Source organism: Elephas maximus, chromosome 9, assembly GCF_024166365.1.
Source record: "Elephas maximus indicus isolate mEleMax1 chromosome 9, mEleMax1 primary haplotype, whole genome shotgun sequence".
Classification (NCBI taxonomy): domain Eukaryota; kingdom Metazoa; phylum Chordata; class Mammalia; order Proboscidea; family Elephantidae; genus Elephas; species Elephas maximus.
Window position 1 is genome coordinate 63,911,277 of NC_064827.1, and position 17,306 is coordinate 63,928,582.

General features: G+C 45.9%; 1 protein-coding gene across 1 annotated transcript in view; it reads left to right on the forward strand.

Annotated features, from left to right (window-relative positions):
- The first annotated feature begins 4,080 nt into the window (after positions 1-4,080).
- Positions 4,081-17,306, forward strand: part of TMEM268 (transmembrane protein 268) — a 34,529-nt gene continuing 21,303 nt past the window's right edge. Inside the window, exons 1-2 of the mRNA XM_049895697.1 lie at positions 4,081-4,189; positions 8,729-8,916. Of these exons, the coding sequence (XP_049751654.1) occupies positions 8,808-8,916 (109 nt within the window). The 5' untranslated portion in view covers positions 4,081-4,189; positions 8,729-8,807. The remainder of the gene's footprint in view (positions 4,190-8,728; positions 8,917-17,306) is intronic.

Here is a 17,306-nt window from a genome sequence, read left to right on the forward strand (position 1 = left end):
GGATGCAGAGTGTTGTCTTTACGCACTGTTGTGCCAATTGATATAGATGTCTCCTGAGTCTATGGTCCTTTGTCTTCCAGCCTAGGGACTTCATCCTGTGAGGTGTTTGGTTATGTTAAAGAGATTTCCCTGACTAACCCCCTTGTTTGCTCTATTGTCTATATTAATATATGAGCCACACCTACAGTCATGTATGTAGAAATATCCACTACCAATCCTGTGTTTACTGGTTGATGTGTTCCTTTATATCCTCCCGCACCTCTTGATATACTACCTACCTGTTTGTCCATTCGTAAATTATTGTTTGTTGATACTATTGCATTCCTCTCAGTGTCCTCTCTTGCCTTGGTCATGTTGTACTGTTGTTGTTAGGTGCTGTTGAGTTGGTTCCGACTCATAGCAACCCTGTGTACAACAGAACGAAACACTGCCGGGTCCGGTGCCATCCTTACAATGGTTGTTAATGCTTGAGCCCACTGTTGCAGCCACTGTGTCAATCCATCTCGTTGAGGGCCTTCCCCTTTTTGGCTGACCCTCCACTTTACCAAGCATGATGTCCTTCTCCAGGGACTGATTCCTCCTGATAACATGTCCCAAGTATATGTGAGATGTTGTCTCGCCATCCTTGCTTCTAAGGAGCTCTCTGGCTGTACTTTTTCCAAGACAAGATTTGTTCATTCTTTTGGCAGTCTGTGGTATATTCAATATTCTTTACCAATACCACAATTCAAAGGCATCAGTTCTTCAGTTTTCCTTATTCACTGTCCAGCTTTTGCATGTTGTACTGAATTCCCCCATATTGTGTACTGCCTTTCCCTTCACCAATATTACTTGTGTCTTCTATCTAATTGCTAATTTTCCCTCCCTCCCCCTCCAAGATCTAGTTTTTGATCTTCACTTTTTCTCTTATGCATCCAGTGTTTCTGAGACTCTCCCCTGTACCGTCTGCTGCCACACTTAAGGGTCTGCAGGCTAGGAGAAGTTCATTCCCTCTGGTTACTTCATCTAGGGTACCTAATAGTGTCATCAGCTAGTTCTCAGACATACACCTGCAAACCTTGTGAACGAGATAGGACAAATGAGACAACTGCTGAGTAAGGGTGGCTTTGGCTGAGGTTTGTGGTTATTTGGATTTATCTGTAGTTGAGGCCCCGATGATTTCATTCATATCTAGTCAATCACTAAAAACATTTAAGAAATGCTGAGGGCAGGGAGTTTGAGGCACAACTATGAACTTAGGCAGGAACAGCCCTTATGCCCAAAAGGCTAATTATTCTGTTTTTGGGAAAGAGGGCATTGCTTAATACCCATACCATGTGATATATGTGACCATGGGTAACGAGGGTTATTATGGGAATGGGGTACTGACCTAGGGACTTTCCTTGCCTAGGACAGGAAAGGACTCCCAGAAGAGGGGCCCTTTCATTTGCTATCCGAGAATGAGCTGGTCACCTGATGAGGTGGAGGCAGGGTTTAGAGGTTACCTTCCAGATGGAAAGGGAAGGCAACCACCAGAACTGGAAGTGAGAGAGAACATGGTATGTAAGAGGAATTGAAAGATGGCCTCTATTCTTAGAGCTTAGGGTTTTTAGGGGTTAGGGTGTGTCTTAGTTATCTAGTGTTGTTATCTAACAGAAATACCAGCAGTGGATGGCTTTAACAAACAAAAGTTTATTCTCTTACTGTCTAAGAAGTCCAAATTCAGGGCACCAGCTCCAGGGGAAGGCTTTCTCTCCCTGTTGGCTCTGGAGGAAGGTCTTTGTCATCAATCTTCCCCTGGTCTAGGAGCTTCTCAGTGCAGGAACCTCAGGTCCAAAGGACACACTCTGCTCCAGGCTTTGCTTTCTTGGTGGTATGAGGTCCCCCGTCTCTCTGCTCTCTTCTGTCTTTTATATCTCAAAAGAGATTGATTTAAGACACAACTGGATCTTGTAGATTGAGTCCTGCCTCATTAACATAACTGCCTCTAATCCTGCCTCATTAACATCATAGAGGTAGGATTTATAACACACAGGAAAATCACAGCAGATGACAAAATGGTGGACAACCACACAATACTCGGAATCATGGCCTAGTCAAGCTGACACACGTTTTGGGAGGACACAAGTCAATCCATGACAGAGTGGAAGTGGGTACACATGAGTCCAGGGACAGGCTGGGGGTGGGGGAAGAGACTTGGGTCTATCACATAGGGCCTTGCGAATCCATCAAGATATTGGTACTGAAGTCAACCTTGCCTGCTTTCCCAGCAAGACTAGATTTTATTAATTTTTCTCCATTCTACATGGAGCCCCACTCTCCTTTGCCATAGTGCCAGACCTTGCCAAGCACTGGAGTTTCAGACAAGCCAAAGGCAGGGTGCCTTGCTGTCCAAGAATGCAACTCATTTTCTGCTAAGCACTCTGTATACACCATCTCATTTAATCCTTACAGCCTCCCAGTTTAGCAGGCATTGTGATCTTCCTTTTATAAATGAGGGAATGGAAGCTCAGAAAGGTGAACTGACCTGTCGAAGGTCATGTGTCAGTAAGTGGTGGAGCCTGGTCGGCAGTCCCAAAAGCTGGTATCTTCTGTGCCTCCCTGGGAGATTGGTGTACCAACAAGAAGTTCATCCTGCAGTGACCAGCAATGAGAGTGCAGAGTAAAGGTAGCCTGGCAGAAAAGGCAGGAGTATTGCATCTGGCTTCATGGGAGGAGGGAGGCCTGTCTGGAGTACTGGCAGGTATGATCATGGCAGCATAGCCTGTGTGAGCAAGACTGGGAACCACCTGTTTCCAGCAAGAGGGTAAGGCTGAGTTAAATAAAGATCCTTTTTGCAATATATGGACATTCATGTAACTCTCGGTGGTCCTGGGTGGCACAAATTTAGTAAAGTGCTCTGCTGGTGGCGTAGTGGTTAAATGCTATGGCTGCTAACCAAAAGGTCGGCAGTTCGAATCCACCAGGCACTCCTTGGAAACTCTATGGGGCAGTTCTACTCTGTCCTATAGGGTCGCTATGAGTCGGAATCGACTCGACGGCAGCGGGTTTGGTTTTGGTGGGTTCTACTACTAAGCGAATGGTTGGTGGTTCAAACCCACCCAGAGGTCCCTGGACGCAAAGCCTGGTGGTGATCTGCTTCAGAAAGGTCACAGCCTTGAAAACCCTATGGAGCAGTTCTACTGTGCACATGTGGCGTCGCCATGAATTGGAATCATTTTGAAGGCAAACGGTTTTTTGTTGATTTTATACAGCCCTTAAAAAGAAACCAGGCAGAATGGAGTGTTCTGGCCTGACGTAAATCCCAAGGTTATTTTTTCAAGGAGAGGCCCAGCAGAGTAGAGTGGGCTCCCTTTTGTATAAACGCACACGGAGACACACACGTCTGTACATATGTGCTCTATGGAAAAATACAGAAGGTTTGTGGTTTCCTCAGGGGAAGGGACTTGCTTTTCATTGTAGGCCTTTGGAAATTATGAGTGAAGGTAGTCGGGGTGACAGCTAACATCTAGCGAGTAGCTGTGTCTGCCGGTTGTGCACCCTTCACACAGCTCCAGAGAATAGTTATAATTAGGTCTGTTTGGTTTGTACAGAAAACCCAGGCAGCACAGAGGCGAAAGAATTTGCTTAGGATTATATAACTAGTAACTGGAGAGCCCTGGACTACAGCTCAGGTAGTAGTCTGACCCCCTAATCGAAGCTCTTACTCAATAACAGTGCACACACAATTTTTCATTAAAAACAAGCCCCTGAGAAATCTCTGGTCTCAAAGACAGCCTCATCCAGACTCTCCCGTTAGTTTTGGGCTGCTCCTGGGGGTAACACGCTTTCAGACAGGGAGACCGAGGGTCAGAGCCCTGAGGGGCGTACCGCAGAGCCCCAGGTACACGTGGACGGGGGAGGTGCAGAGGCTCTTTCCAGGTGTCCCAGGAGGGTGCAGGGCTGATGAAATGCAGCCTCCTAGCTCAGCGCCCGGGAAAAACGTTCCTCCAGGCCCCGGAGGCGAGCCTCCCGGGGCGGCTCCTCCCGGTGGGGTGACCGGGCGGGGGCGGCCCGATCCCGAGGGGCGGAACCGGGGAGGGCGGCAGTGCGGAAGACGGGCGGGGCGCGCCGCGACCATGCCCCTAGGCTGCGGCAGGCGGCGCGTTGGGGCTGTGGCACCCCCAGGCTCAGGCGTATGGGGCAGCCACCGCGGCCGCAGCGCTGGCGGGTGAGTGTGCGCGGAGCGGGGCGTGGGCGCGCGGGGTCGGGGCGCGCGTGCGCGCTGGGCTAGTGCGGCTTGGGTCCCTGATTTGTGCAGAGCGACTCCCGTGCTGCGTGGCCGTGTGGGCGCCTCCAACTTGGCTTGCGTTTGGAGCCCTTAGGGTCTGGGGTTGGCACCTCGGGGTTGGTTCGGGTTCTTCCGTGCGCCTTTGGGCTTCCTTCCCCTTCTTGGCGTGCGTGGGAGATGCTCTCGGGAGGCTTGTGAGCCCGGGGCCTGGGAAGGGGTGAGGGTGATTTATTGGGGTGAGGCGGGACGCCCAGGCAGCAGACCTGGGACAGGACTTGAGGACAGAAACTGGCAAGATACACCTGCCCAAGACTAAGGTAATGTGTGGTAGGACCTAGGACCTCCTGGGCCTGGAGGAGCCTAGGGTTCCAGTTCAGGCTCCGCCCCCACTGGCTCGACCTTGGATAGGTCAGTTTCTTTCCAGGCTCTCAGTGGGCTCAAACATCGCAATGATTGTGAGGATGGCAAAGGACTGAAGGACCTGGCCGTGTTTCCTTCTGCTGTGCATCAGGTCGCTATGATTCAGAACCTACTTCGGTCCTAACGACAAAAACAACAATTTCCTCATCTGTAAAATGGAGAGCTTGGACCACTGGTTCTCAAGGCTTTTCCACCCCGAAACTGTGACAGGTCATCTTAAGGTCTCTGGTTAGAACTTTCCAGTTTAACAAACAACCAAAAATGAAACCTGAATTTTGAAAACTCTAGGTTCTCTCTCTCTCTCCCCCACTCTCACCACCCCACCCTCCTCAGAGGAAACTCAGTGAGGCACATGGTTCCTAGGGGAGGCAGTGTCTGCTGGGAGACCTTTGCTCAACAGGGCTTAAAAATAATTTCCTTTGCAGGGGCTCTCCTAGCTAAAACAGAGGGCCGGTGAACCTGTACGAGATGGATAACTGGAAGGCCTGGTTAAAATGCAAAGAATCAGCAAAGGGAACTCAGAGAAGCCAGGGAATGGATAACTCAAGGAGTCTCAAGGCTATGCTCACTCCCTCTGGCCTACCTCCATCCTGGCAGTGGTCTCTTCCCGTTTCTCCTCAGGACTGGCATGGGGCTGAGTAGAAGTGGGCGTGGGCTCAGGAGGGCACACTGATGAGTAATGGGTCATCTTCTGCCCTTTACCCATCTTATGCGCGTCCAGCCTTCTGCAGCCTCTTGGTCGGGTGTGGCATCATGGGGAATGCACAGTCCCACGGTGCCCCATGATTGGATATATCCTGGCCTCTGGTCTATAACCCTTCCTAGTTGGCAGTGGCTTATCTTACCTGCATCTTTGCCAAGGATTTGCCTCCCTCCCTCCTGAGGTTCAGCTTAGATCTTCCCTCCTTCAGAAAGCCTCTTTAAGCCTTCTCCTTCCCCAAGGTGCTGCAGACCACTCCCTCTTACTACCTTGTTTGGTACTTGTTTATCTTTCCCACCAGGTGGTGACCCCCAGCAGGGAGTGCTGAGCAGGGCTTTATATTTTATTTCTGTTTTCATAGTTGAGAAAGCACCCGGCCTGGCACTAGCAGATCCTTAGGAAATGTCTGTAGAGTAAAAATAATGGCAGCTGTATTCCTCCGGTGATTCCTATTTGCCTGGAGCTATTTTTAGCGGTTTACATGTATGAACTCCTCAAGTCTCACAACAACCCAAAAGTTGCTATCATTACCCTCATTTACACATGAGGAAACTGAGGCAGAGAGACCTTAAGTGACTTGCTCAGGGTCACACAGGTGGGAAGTGGCAGGACTGGGCAGGTTACTTTTAGTCATTATACTAAACAGCCTCCGGATGAATGAGTGGATTCTCTGGATTGGGACTTTGTGGGAGGTTAATTGCTCCAACTGGGTGATGGGATTGCTTCCCAAATATAATACCACATCCTGGGATTATTTGAGGATAACCAAGGGATTACCTTGAGTAGCCTGAATCTAGTTTTGTAAAGCACTAATGGAAACTTTGGAGTCCTGGTTGTGTAGTGGTTAAGAGCTTGGCTGCTAACCAAAAGGCCGGCAGTTCAAATCCACCAGGCACTCCTTGGAAACCCTATGGGGCAGTTCTGCTCTGTCCTACAGGGTCCTTGTGAGTCGTGTGAGTTGGACCTGACTTGACGGTACCTAACAACAACTGTGGAACCTTCCCATACAGTCCTGCCTGTGGTCCGTCCTGCCTGGAGGGGGTAGTGGTGGGTTCCTGGGTCCCACAGGCCTTCCTGAGACTCCAGTACAGCTTCCCTGGGCTACAGGCCCCTAGGTAAGATGTCCCTCGGGTCCTTGTTTGGAAGGTGGATCGAAGGTAGGGATTCTATCCCATCTGGTATATCTGGTTTGAACCCCTGCTGAGGATTTGCCTTTCTAACGAGTTCTCTGCTGAGAATTTGTATTTCTAACAAGTTCCCAGGAAGTTATGTGTCAGAATCACCTTGATCTTTTCACAATACCTTTCTGCTTTCCAGCCTTGGCATGTGGTACAGGGCATACTTGTTGGTTAAATGCTCATGCTTTGTAGATTCTTGGTTTGGGGAGGGGCCCAAGTGATGGTTGGGGAATTCGGGGGATTACAGTCAAGGCTGGCAATCTATGCAGTCACAGAGGGCCCCGTGCTTAGAAAGGCCCCAAGTTTGGTTTCATGCTCTGCTGTTGCTATCTTGAAATTCTTAGTACTTTTGAACAAGGGGCCCTGCATTTTCATTTTGCATGAACCCTGCAAATTATGTAGCTGGTTCTGCCTGAAGAATTGAGAGGAGGTAGATAGTGGTGAGGGCATGAAGGTCAGGTTACCATTTTTTAGGGGCCTGAGCTGTAGTGATCAGCCTTCGGCCATCTCAGAATCAAGCAGATGTGTGCTGCCTGGAAACACTTCCAGTCTCTGCTAGCACTGCTCACAATGTGCAAAAGATGATTTTGATGGGCTTTTCGTCAAGATAGCAGAGCTGAAGCACCACCCCAGGGACTGAGCCAGGATTTTCCCTGGTGAGGAGTGAGTCCCAGGCCCCCAGGTGGACATATAACAGAGGGGAAGTATGTAGGTTGTGGTCAGAGTGTGTGCAACCAGAGACTCAGTTTCGTCAAGGAAACATCTACCGACAGCTTTTGCTGACAGAAAGTGACGGTATTAGCTTCCTGTGGCTGCTGTAACAAAGTGCTACAATTTGGGTGGCTTAAAAGAACAGACATTTATTATCTCATTTTTTTTTTAGGAGGCTAGAAATTTGAGATCAAGGTGTTAGAAGGGCCATGCCCTCTGAAGGCTCTAGTGGAGCGTTCTTCCTTGTCTCTTCCTAGCTTCTGATGGTTACTGGCAGTCTTTGGCTTGTAGACGTGTCACTTGTCACTTCCATCTCTGCCTCTGTCTTTACAACGCCTTTTCCCTTGTGTCTCTGTGTCTCTCTTCTGCTTATAAGGACACCAGCCATATTGGATTAGGGCCCATTCTACCCCAGCATGACTGCATGTTAACTGATAACATCTTCAAAGACCCTATTTCCAAACAAGGTCCCTTTAACAGGACTGGGGGTTAGGACTTCAACCTGTCTTTTTGAGGACATATTTTAACTCATAAGAGTGGTGAGGTGTGATACCCACTGTGACTCTCAGTGACCTGGCTTTGAAGTCTTTGGAAGCTTCTCGAGACAGCTTTACTTGCCCTCACCATCTACTTTTTTTCCTTGTAGATAGTAGGAACTGGTTAACTGAATGTTTCCATTTTAGCTTTGGCCACCTGGAAGCTCAAAACCAAATACTTGGTTCAGGAATGGTATGGTAGCTGGGTCAAACCTCAAAACAACAATAGCTCATATTTATGGAGTGTGTATTTTCTTTCAGATGCTCTCTTATGCTCTTAATATGTATCGTCACATTGATTCTTTTCAGCAATACTGTGGAGAAGGTACCAGGTTTTAAGATGAGGAAGCTGAAGCTCTATGAGGTTTGACTACTTGCCCAAGTTTACATAACCAGTAACTGGGAGAGCTGGGATTTAAGCTCATTAGTCTGACTCTGGAGTACATATTTTTACATATAAACCTCTACTGTCTTAATATCTGTGTTTTGTTTTTCATGGTTGTGACTTTTTTTCTTCAGTATTTTGCATTATATTATGGAAAGCTACTATTTGAGATCCTTTGTGTAAACAAGGCTCCCCACCATGAATATACTTGTCCTATGCCTGGTTCCCTGGGGTGCCTCCAGTACAGGAACACAGATTCCAAACGCCTGGGAGTGTGGCCTAGGTAGCACATGAGCTCCTTGCGGGCCCCTGAACGTGCCTGAGCTGGAGGAGACCCAAGACCAGATGGAAGTTCTCAGTTGAGGGTCTTGGAGGGTTTTACTTCCTCCTCCTCATTCCGTCTGAGCATTTTCCTCAGCATGATCAGAAAGACAAACCAAAAGTCTACTTCTAACTCTCCCTGACCCTGTGGTGACTTTGGCCTCAAGACTCAGAAGCCCAGCCCTCCCAGACCCAGACCTGAAATTCTTTTTTGTGCTGTTTCTGAAGGCAAGTGAAGCTAGTCGGCTGTTCCAGAATGAACTGCAGCTCCATGAAGGGGAAGTAGAAGCCCAGGTGACTCTCCGCCATGGCCTGTGAACCCCAGACGGACCCTTGTGGGTCAGCCAGCCCACTGCCTACATCCTCTCCTGGCTGGAGTGCCCTGCCTGTGGGGAGCCCTCCTGGCTGGAGGCAAGGTAAGATCATGACACTTCACTTGTCTCAGGATGCTGAATTGGCTCACACAATGATTGGGTGGTGGGGGCACAGAAATTCCTTTAGGTAAGAGTGGGCATTTTGGGATCCATTTCCAGGCCACCTCAGTTTCTGCCATTCCTACCCAGTTCTCTCTACTGCCATCTCTTCAGACCAAGCCATCATTACCCTCTGCTTAGACCCTTGCTGTAACTTCCCAGCTGGACTCACCTTGTTCCGTCTTGCCCCTTCCATCCATTCTCTACATGATAACCAGAGACGTATTTATCAAATGCACATCTGACGGTGTCACATTCTACTTTAGGGTTTCCCACTGGGCTTAGTGAAAAGAGCCATCCTCCACCAGCTTATAAGGCCTGCCTGAATGGCCCCCTGCTACCCCTGTTCCTTATCATGTCCTACCCCAGGACCTTTGCACCCACCTTTCCTTCCACTTGGCATGCCATTTTCCTCCTTCCATTCCTTCTTCCATCAGCTTAATTTCCATTTATCCTTTAGGGCTCAGCTCAAATATGCCTTCTATGAGAAATCCTTTCTTGATGGCCCAGTGAAAAAAGGGTTTAGCAGCAGTAATAATAGTAGCAGCAGAACCTGTCTAACTTTAGAGGGGATAGTACGAATCAAGATCAGCCCAAGGCTGATGGAGATCAGACATACCTCTACTCTCCAACCTTTTACCCATCCTGACACCAGCTGTTCTTCCCATGGCACTCTCTGCTTCTCTTCTGGGTTTGATAATCTGTTGCAGTGGCCACACAGAGCTCATAAACGATACTTACAGTTAAGTGGTTTATCAAGGAACAGGGTACAACTCAGGATTGGGATCAACAGGCTACAGCTTTAGATAAGGATCAGGAAACATGTAGGGAGAGTCTCCCTTCTTCAGTGCAGGACAGCTCTCTTAGCTCCTCTCAACTATGCAGGCCTCTTCTCAGCTTCCTGAGGACAGGCTCCTCTTGGCCCCCTCAGGAAGGCTCCTCTCAGCCGTTAGAGGAAAGGCTCCTCTTGGCCCAGCTTTCTGTTGCCTCCAGCTCTGCTGCTGGGCCCCTTCCAGGCCTCTTACTGTCTTCAGTGTTACATATTACTGTGACCCATGTTACAGTTCTTTAAGGAGGTTCCTTGCTTCCTGTCTCTCTGCTTTTTTCCTCTTGCTTCTCTTCCTGTTTCTTCCTGTCTCAAAAAACTCTGTGGGGTTGGCTGCTTATATACACAACTCCTTGTCAATTTCAAGGCATGACCTCTTCCAGGAGAGGGGGCACAAACTGACCAATCCCCTCTTGCTAGGCCGCAGACACTTCATTTGCATAGTAGGCTAGAGTAACTTCATTTGCATAGCCTATTGACCAATTACTCAAGGTACATACAAGTTACAGAGCAGTCTGCAGCCCATGGCCAGACAAAAAGTATCAAACCAAGTTGTTTACAACTTACCCAGAAAATGTCATTCAACCTGGACAAAAGGGCTTAGGGGAAAAATCTCTTAAGCTGTTTTTCCAAAGAACCAAGGCAAAAGGCCAGATAAAGGAACTCATTTCACCACACCCAGCCTATGTCAGGTCCCTTTATATTCCTACTTTTCCCCATGGCACTTATCATGGTCTGTAATTAAATAATTTCCTGAGTAGTAAAGTGTCAAATGCCTGGCTTCATCACTGGAATGTAAGTTCCATGAGGGCAGGGGCTCTGTGCATCTCTTATTTATCTCTCTATGCAGTATCTAGCGCAGGACTTGGTCTGTAGTAGATGCTCAATAAGTATTTTCATGAATGAATAAGCGAGTGCCTTGGGATAGGTACTGAACTTTGGGATCCACAGAAATGTGGCTGGTTACTTAGAGGATTTGAAATGACTATTTAAAAACAAAGTTTTTAAAAAAATTACTACCCCTCAAAATGTCTGTCAGTTTGTTGTACTATGGGGGCCTGCATGTTGCTGTGATGCTGGAAGCTATGCCATCGGTATCCAGATAATAGCAGGGTCACCGATGGTGGACAGGTTTCAGCTGAGCTTCCAGACTAAGACAGACTAGGAAGAAGAACCCAGAAGTCTACTTCTGAAAGGAACTAGCCAGTGAAAACCTTATAAATAGCAGCGGAACATTGATATAGTACTGGAAGATGAGCCCCTCAGGCTGGAAGGCACTCAAAAGATGACTGGCGAAGAGCTGCCTCCTCAAAGTAGAGTTGAGCGTGATGATGTGGATGGAGTCAAGCTTTCAGGAGCTTTATTTGCTGATGTGGCATGACTCAAAATGTGAAGAAAGAGCTGCAAACATCCATTAATAATTGGTACCTGGAATGTATGAAGTATGAACGTAGGAAAATTGGAAATCATTGAAAATGAAATGGAACGCATAAAGATCAATATCCTGGGCATTAGTGAGCTGCAATGGACTGGTATTGGCCATTTTGAATCGGACAGTCATATTGTCTACTGTGCTGGGTATCATGGATTGAATTATGCCCTCCCAAAAATGTGTGTTTCAGTTTGGCTGGGCAAGATTCCCAGTATTGTGTGATTTTCCTGTATGTTGTACATCCTGCCTCGATGATGTTAATGAGGGCATACAGCGGCGGTTGTGTTAGTGAGGCAGGACTCAATCTACAAGATTGGATTGTGTTTTGAGGCAATCTCTTGAGATATAAAAGAAGTGAGCAGAGAGACGGGGGTACCTCATACCATCAAGAAAGTAGTGCCGGTAGCAGAGCTTGTCCTTTGGACCTGGGGCTCAGTATCATCAGTCAGAACAAGGGCAGGGGTTGACTGTGAAACAGATAATCAATTGCTCATATGCAAGTTCAAGTTGAAACTGAAGAAAATTAGAACAAGTCTACCAGAGCCAAAGTATGACCTTCAGTATATCCCACCTGAATTTAGAGACCATCCCAAGATAAGATTTGATGCGTTGAACACTATGTACCAAAGACCAGAGGAGTTGTGGAATAACATCAAGGACATCACACATGAAGAAAGCAAGAGGTCATTAAAAAACAGGAAAGAAAGAAAAGATCTAAATGGATGTCAGAAGAGACTCTGAAACTTGCTCTTGAATATTGAGTAGTTAAAGCAAAAGGAAGAAATGATGAAGTAAAAGAACTGAATAGAAGATTTCAAAGGGGCAGCTCGAGAAGACGAAGTAAAGTATTATAATGACATGTGCAAAGAGCTGGAGATGGAAAACCAAAAGGGAAGAACACGCTCGGCGTTTCTCAACCTGAAAGAACTGAAGAAAAAATTCAAGGCTTGAGTTGCAATAGTGAAGGATTCTATGGGGAAAATATTAAATGATGCAGGAAGCATCAAAAGAAGATGGAAGGAATACAGAGTCATTATACCAAAAAGACTTGGTCGATGTTCAGGCATTTCAAGAGGTAGCATATGACCAGGAACTGATGGTACTGAAGGAAGAAGCCCAAGCTGCACTGAAACAATTGGCAAAAAAAAAAAAAAAGCTCCAGGAATTGACGGAGTATCCTGGATGGATGCAGTGCTGCAACTGCTCACTTGTTTATGCCAAGAAATTTGGATGACAGCTACCTGGCCAACCAGCTGGAAGAGATTTGTACTTATGCCTATTCCGAAGAAAGGCGATTGAACCAAACGCAGAAATTATCCAACAATATCATTAATATCGTATGTAAGTAAAATTTTGCTGAAGATCATTCAAAAGCAGCTGCAGCAGTATAAGCAACAGGGAACTGCCAGAAATGCGGGCCGGATTCAGATGACTACGTGGAACCAGGGATATCATTGCTGATGTCAGATGGATCTTGGTTGAAAGCAGAGAATACCAGAAAGATGTTTACTTGTGTTTTATTGACAACGCAGAGGCATTCGAATGTGTGGATCATAACAAATTATGGATAACATTGTGAAGAATGGGAATTCCAGAACACTTAATGTGCTCATGAGGAACCTGTACATAGATCAAGAGGCAGTTGTTCAGACAGAACATGGGGATACTGTGTGGTTTAAAGTCAGGAAAGAAAGGTGTGCGTCAGAGTTGTATCCTTTCACCATACCTAGTCAGTCTGTATGCTGAGCACATAACCTGAGAAGTTGGGCTATGTGTATGAAGAAGAATGAGGCATCAGGATTAATGGAAGACTCATTAAAAACCTGTGTTATTCAGATGACACAACCTTGCTTGCTGAAAGTGAAGAGAACTTGAAGCACTTACTGATGAAGATCAAAGACCATAGCCTTCAGTGTGGATTGCACTTCAACATAAAGCAAACAGAAAACCTCACAACTGGACCAATAAGCAACATCATGATAAATGGAGAAAAGACTGAGGTTGTCAAGGATATCATTTTACTTGGATCCATAGTCAACATCTATGGAAGCAGCAGTCAAGAAATCAAAAGACACATTGCATTGAGCAAATCTGCTACAAAAGACCTCTTTAAAGTGTTGAAAAGCAAAGATGTCACCTTGAAGACTAAGGTGCGCCTGACCCACGCCATGGTATTTTCAATCGCATTATGTGCATGGGAAAGCTGGACGATGAACAAAGAAGATGGAAGAATTGATGCCTCTGAATTGTGGAATATACCATGGCCTGCCAAAAGAGCAAACAAATCTGTCTTGGAGGAAGTACAACCAGAATGTTCCTTAGAGGCAAGGATAGTGAGACTACATCTTACATACTTTGGACATGTTGTCACGAGGGATCAGTCCCTGGAGAAGGACATCATGTCTGGTAAAGTACAGCGTCAACGAAAAAGAGGAAGAACACTCAACAATATGGATTCACACAGTGGCTGCAACAGTGGGCTCAAGCATAACAACGATTGTGGGCATGGTGTAGCACCGGGGCAGTGTTTCATTCTGTTGTACATATAAGGTCGCTATGAGTTGGAAGTGACTCGATGGCACCTAACAACAACTGTTATTAGGAAAGTAATTTATGTACACAATAATAACTTCTAGTAGTAGAATGGTATGAAATAATTTTCTTCAGAACTTTGGAGACATTGCTGCACTGGTTTTGGCAAGCCAGCTCTTGCTCCTTTGTAGGAGATTGCTTTCCCCTGCCCCCTACTTCTTTGGTAGCTTTTAGGATTCTTTTTTTACCCTAAGTGTAAGAGCAAGTGTTTCTAAGTGCAGGACTTGTGTTCTCACTTTAAGGAACAGACGAGAGACACTATTGTCAGGAATCCAGGAAGTCATGGCTGGAAAGGCAGACAAAGATGCCCTGGAAGGTCTCTGCATTGCTTGGGCAAATGTGTTCCTCGACAGGCAAAGAGCCAGGCCAGGGAACAGTACAGATTGTCCACTCCTGGAGTTCCACGTCAGTGTGGTTTTTTCATTTGATGCTGTGAAATGGGGAGTGCACTACCTTCCTAGGACTGCCATAACACAATACCACAAACTGGATGGTTTATAAGAACAGACATTTATTGCGTCTGTTTTGGCAGCTAGAAATCCAAATCAACTTGTTGGCATGCTCCTTCTGAAGTCTTTAGGGAAAGATTCTTTCTTGTCTATCCCAGCTTGTAGTAGCCCCAGCAATTCCTTGTAAATGTGTCTTCACACAACCACATCCTTTCTGTATAGGGTTTGTCATAAACCTAATGACTTGTGGGATAGAAAAAGAACAGATTAGACACAGAAGCCAACACAAATTGGGGAGAAAAGATGCTGTGTGGAGATTCTCCAAGGAAAACTGAGACGGATGGTAGAGAAGCCTTCCCCTTCTAGCCTCCTAAACTGTGAAAAAATAAATTTGTTTGTTAAAGCTACCCACTGGGGTTGAGATCCAATTGTGAATAGGATTGAACTTGGTGACACTAGGGGGAAGTGTTCCAGAGAGAGTGAGCAGTGCACACAAAGGCCCTTTCTCTGTTGTGTCTCTGTGTATCTTTTCCTCTTTTAGAAGGACATCACTAAGAGTAGATTAGGACTCACCCTGCTTGGTATGACCTCCTGTTAACTTAATTGATAACATCCTCAAAGATCCAAATTCCGTAGAAAGTCATGTTCACAGGTACCAGTGGTTAGAACTTCAAGACGTCTTCTTGAGTAGTACAGTCGGATCCATGACAGAGAGCTAGTCTGAGGCTCTGGCTGTACTGCCTGCCTTTTGTGCACTATCTTCCCCCTTTGCTTCTTCTCTTTCTTACTTTCATTTCCTGTGTTTACATTAGGCAAGTTCCTTTTCCTTTCAGAAGCTCAGTTTCCTCTTCCATGATAATGTTGTTGTTAGGTGCCGTAGAGTCAGTTCCAACTCATAGGGACCCTCTGCACAACAGAATGAAACACTGCCCGGTCATGTGCCATCTTCATAATCGTTGTTATGCTTGAGCTCATTGTTGCAGTCATTGTGTTAATCCATCTCATTGGGGGTCTTCCTCTACTTTACCACACATGATGTCCATCTTTAGGGACTGATCCCTCCTGATAACATGTCCAAAGTATGCAGTCTCGTTATCCTTGCTTCTTCCAAGATAGATTTGTTCATTTTTTTGGCAGTCCGTGGTATATTCAGTATTTTTCACCAACACTGTAATTCAGAGGCTTCAATTCTTCCATCTTCCTTGTTCATGGTCCAGCTTTCCCATGCTTACGAGGTGATTGAAAACATGGTTGCTTGGGTCAGGTGTACCTTAGTCTTCAAGGTGACATCTTTGCTTTTTAATACTTTAAAGAGGTTTTTTTTGCAGCAGATTTGCTCAATGTAATGCATCTTTTGATTTCTTGACTGCTGCTTCCATGGGTGTTGATTATGGATCCAAGTAAAATGATAATGATACCCAACTTTTAGGGCTGTTGGAAGACTGAATGAAATCAGGGCCTGGCGCTAATAAGGGGAAACTGTTACTATCTGCCATAATGTTCTTTTTGTCTAGTTTTCCTTACCTGTTTATTTTTAAATATAATTTTGTAATTTTACCTTTTTGCATTTTATTTTCAAGAAAGTACCTGAAATTCTTTCTGGAACAAGGCATAGGAGGAAAAAAACAAATGCATATAAATAGGTGTGACTTTATTGTAACTTCTTAGTTCTGCCAAGCTTTCATTTAAATTATAATAACAGTAAAAGTGGCCAGTTATTCACTATCCATTTCATACCTACCTTAATTAAAAATTACTTTATTGCTAAAAAATGCTGACCATCATCTGAGCTTTCTGTGAGCCTTTTTTGCTGGTAGAGGGTCTTGCTCCGATGTTGATGGCTACTGACTGATCAGAGTGGTGGTTTCTGAAAGCTGGGGTGGCTGTGACAGTTTCTTAAAATGAGACAACAATGAGGCTTGTCACATTGATTTGACTCTTCCTGTGACAAATACAATCACCTTAATTATATTTGGTTCGGTGGCAGAGTTCTCGCCTTCCATGTGGGAGAGCCGGGTTCAATTTCTAGCCAGCGCTCCTCATACACAGCTACCGCCTGTCTATCGGGGGAGGCTTATGTGTTGCTATGATGCTGAGCAGGCTTCAGCAGAGCTTCCAGATTGAGATGAATTGGGAAGAAAGGCCTGGCGGCCTACTTCCTAAACTCAGGCAATGAAAACCCTATGGATCACATGGTCCAATTCCCATCCAATCATGGGAATGGCACAGGACCACGTAGTATTTCGTTCTCTTGTGCCTGGGGTTGCCATGAGCCGGGTGCTGATTCAGCTACAGCTAACAACAGCAGCAGCAGCCATGACAACAATTATTTGGGAATGAAAAAGTTTTCTGTGGTGGATATGATTATTCTCTAAGTGAGAAAACAAGCCCAGGAGTTTAGGTCACTTGCTCCAGCTTACTTTGTTAGAGAGAGGGTGAGCTACAGTTTGAACCCCAGAGCTACCAACTTGTGCTTTCCCACCTCACCACCTTGCCTCTGTTATCCTCAGCCTCTTGCAAACAAACAAAAAACCAACCAACCAACCAAACAAACGGAAAGAAAAATCAAGTTCTTTTTGGCAGGGGGTAGAATTCCATGGCACCCTTGAGATCATTGGTGATATCCTGGAGTGTAAAAAAAGAACTCAAACAGGGTTGGGGAGCAGAACTCTTTTGTATTAATTTATCTGTACATGAGTCGGAATCGACTTGATGGCAGTGGGTTTTTATACATCAAACATTTATTTAGTGTCTGCTGTATGCCAGGCATGGAACCTACTTCAGAGGATTCAGTGCTGGGCAAAATGCATGTGGGAGCATATAACCTGGTAGGGAAGATAGACTTTAATAGGTTACGTACATATGTATTCATCTTTGATATGTGTGAAGGAGATGAGCAGGGAGTTATGGGTGGGTTTAGTAGAAGGATTTGACCTGTTAAGAGTTGAGAGTACAGGTGTACCTTGGAAATATCGTGAGTTTGGTTCCAGATCACTGCGATAAAGCGAAGATTGCAATAAAGCGAGTCACATGA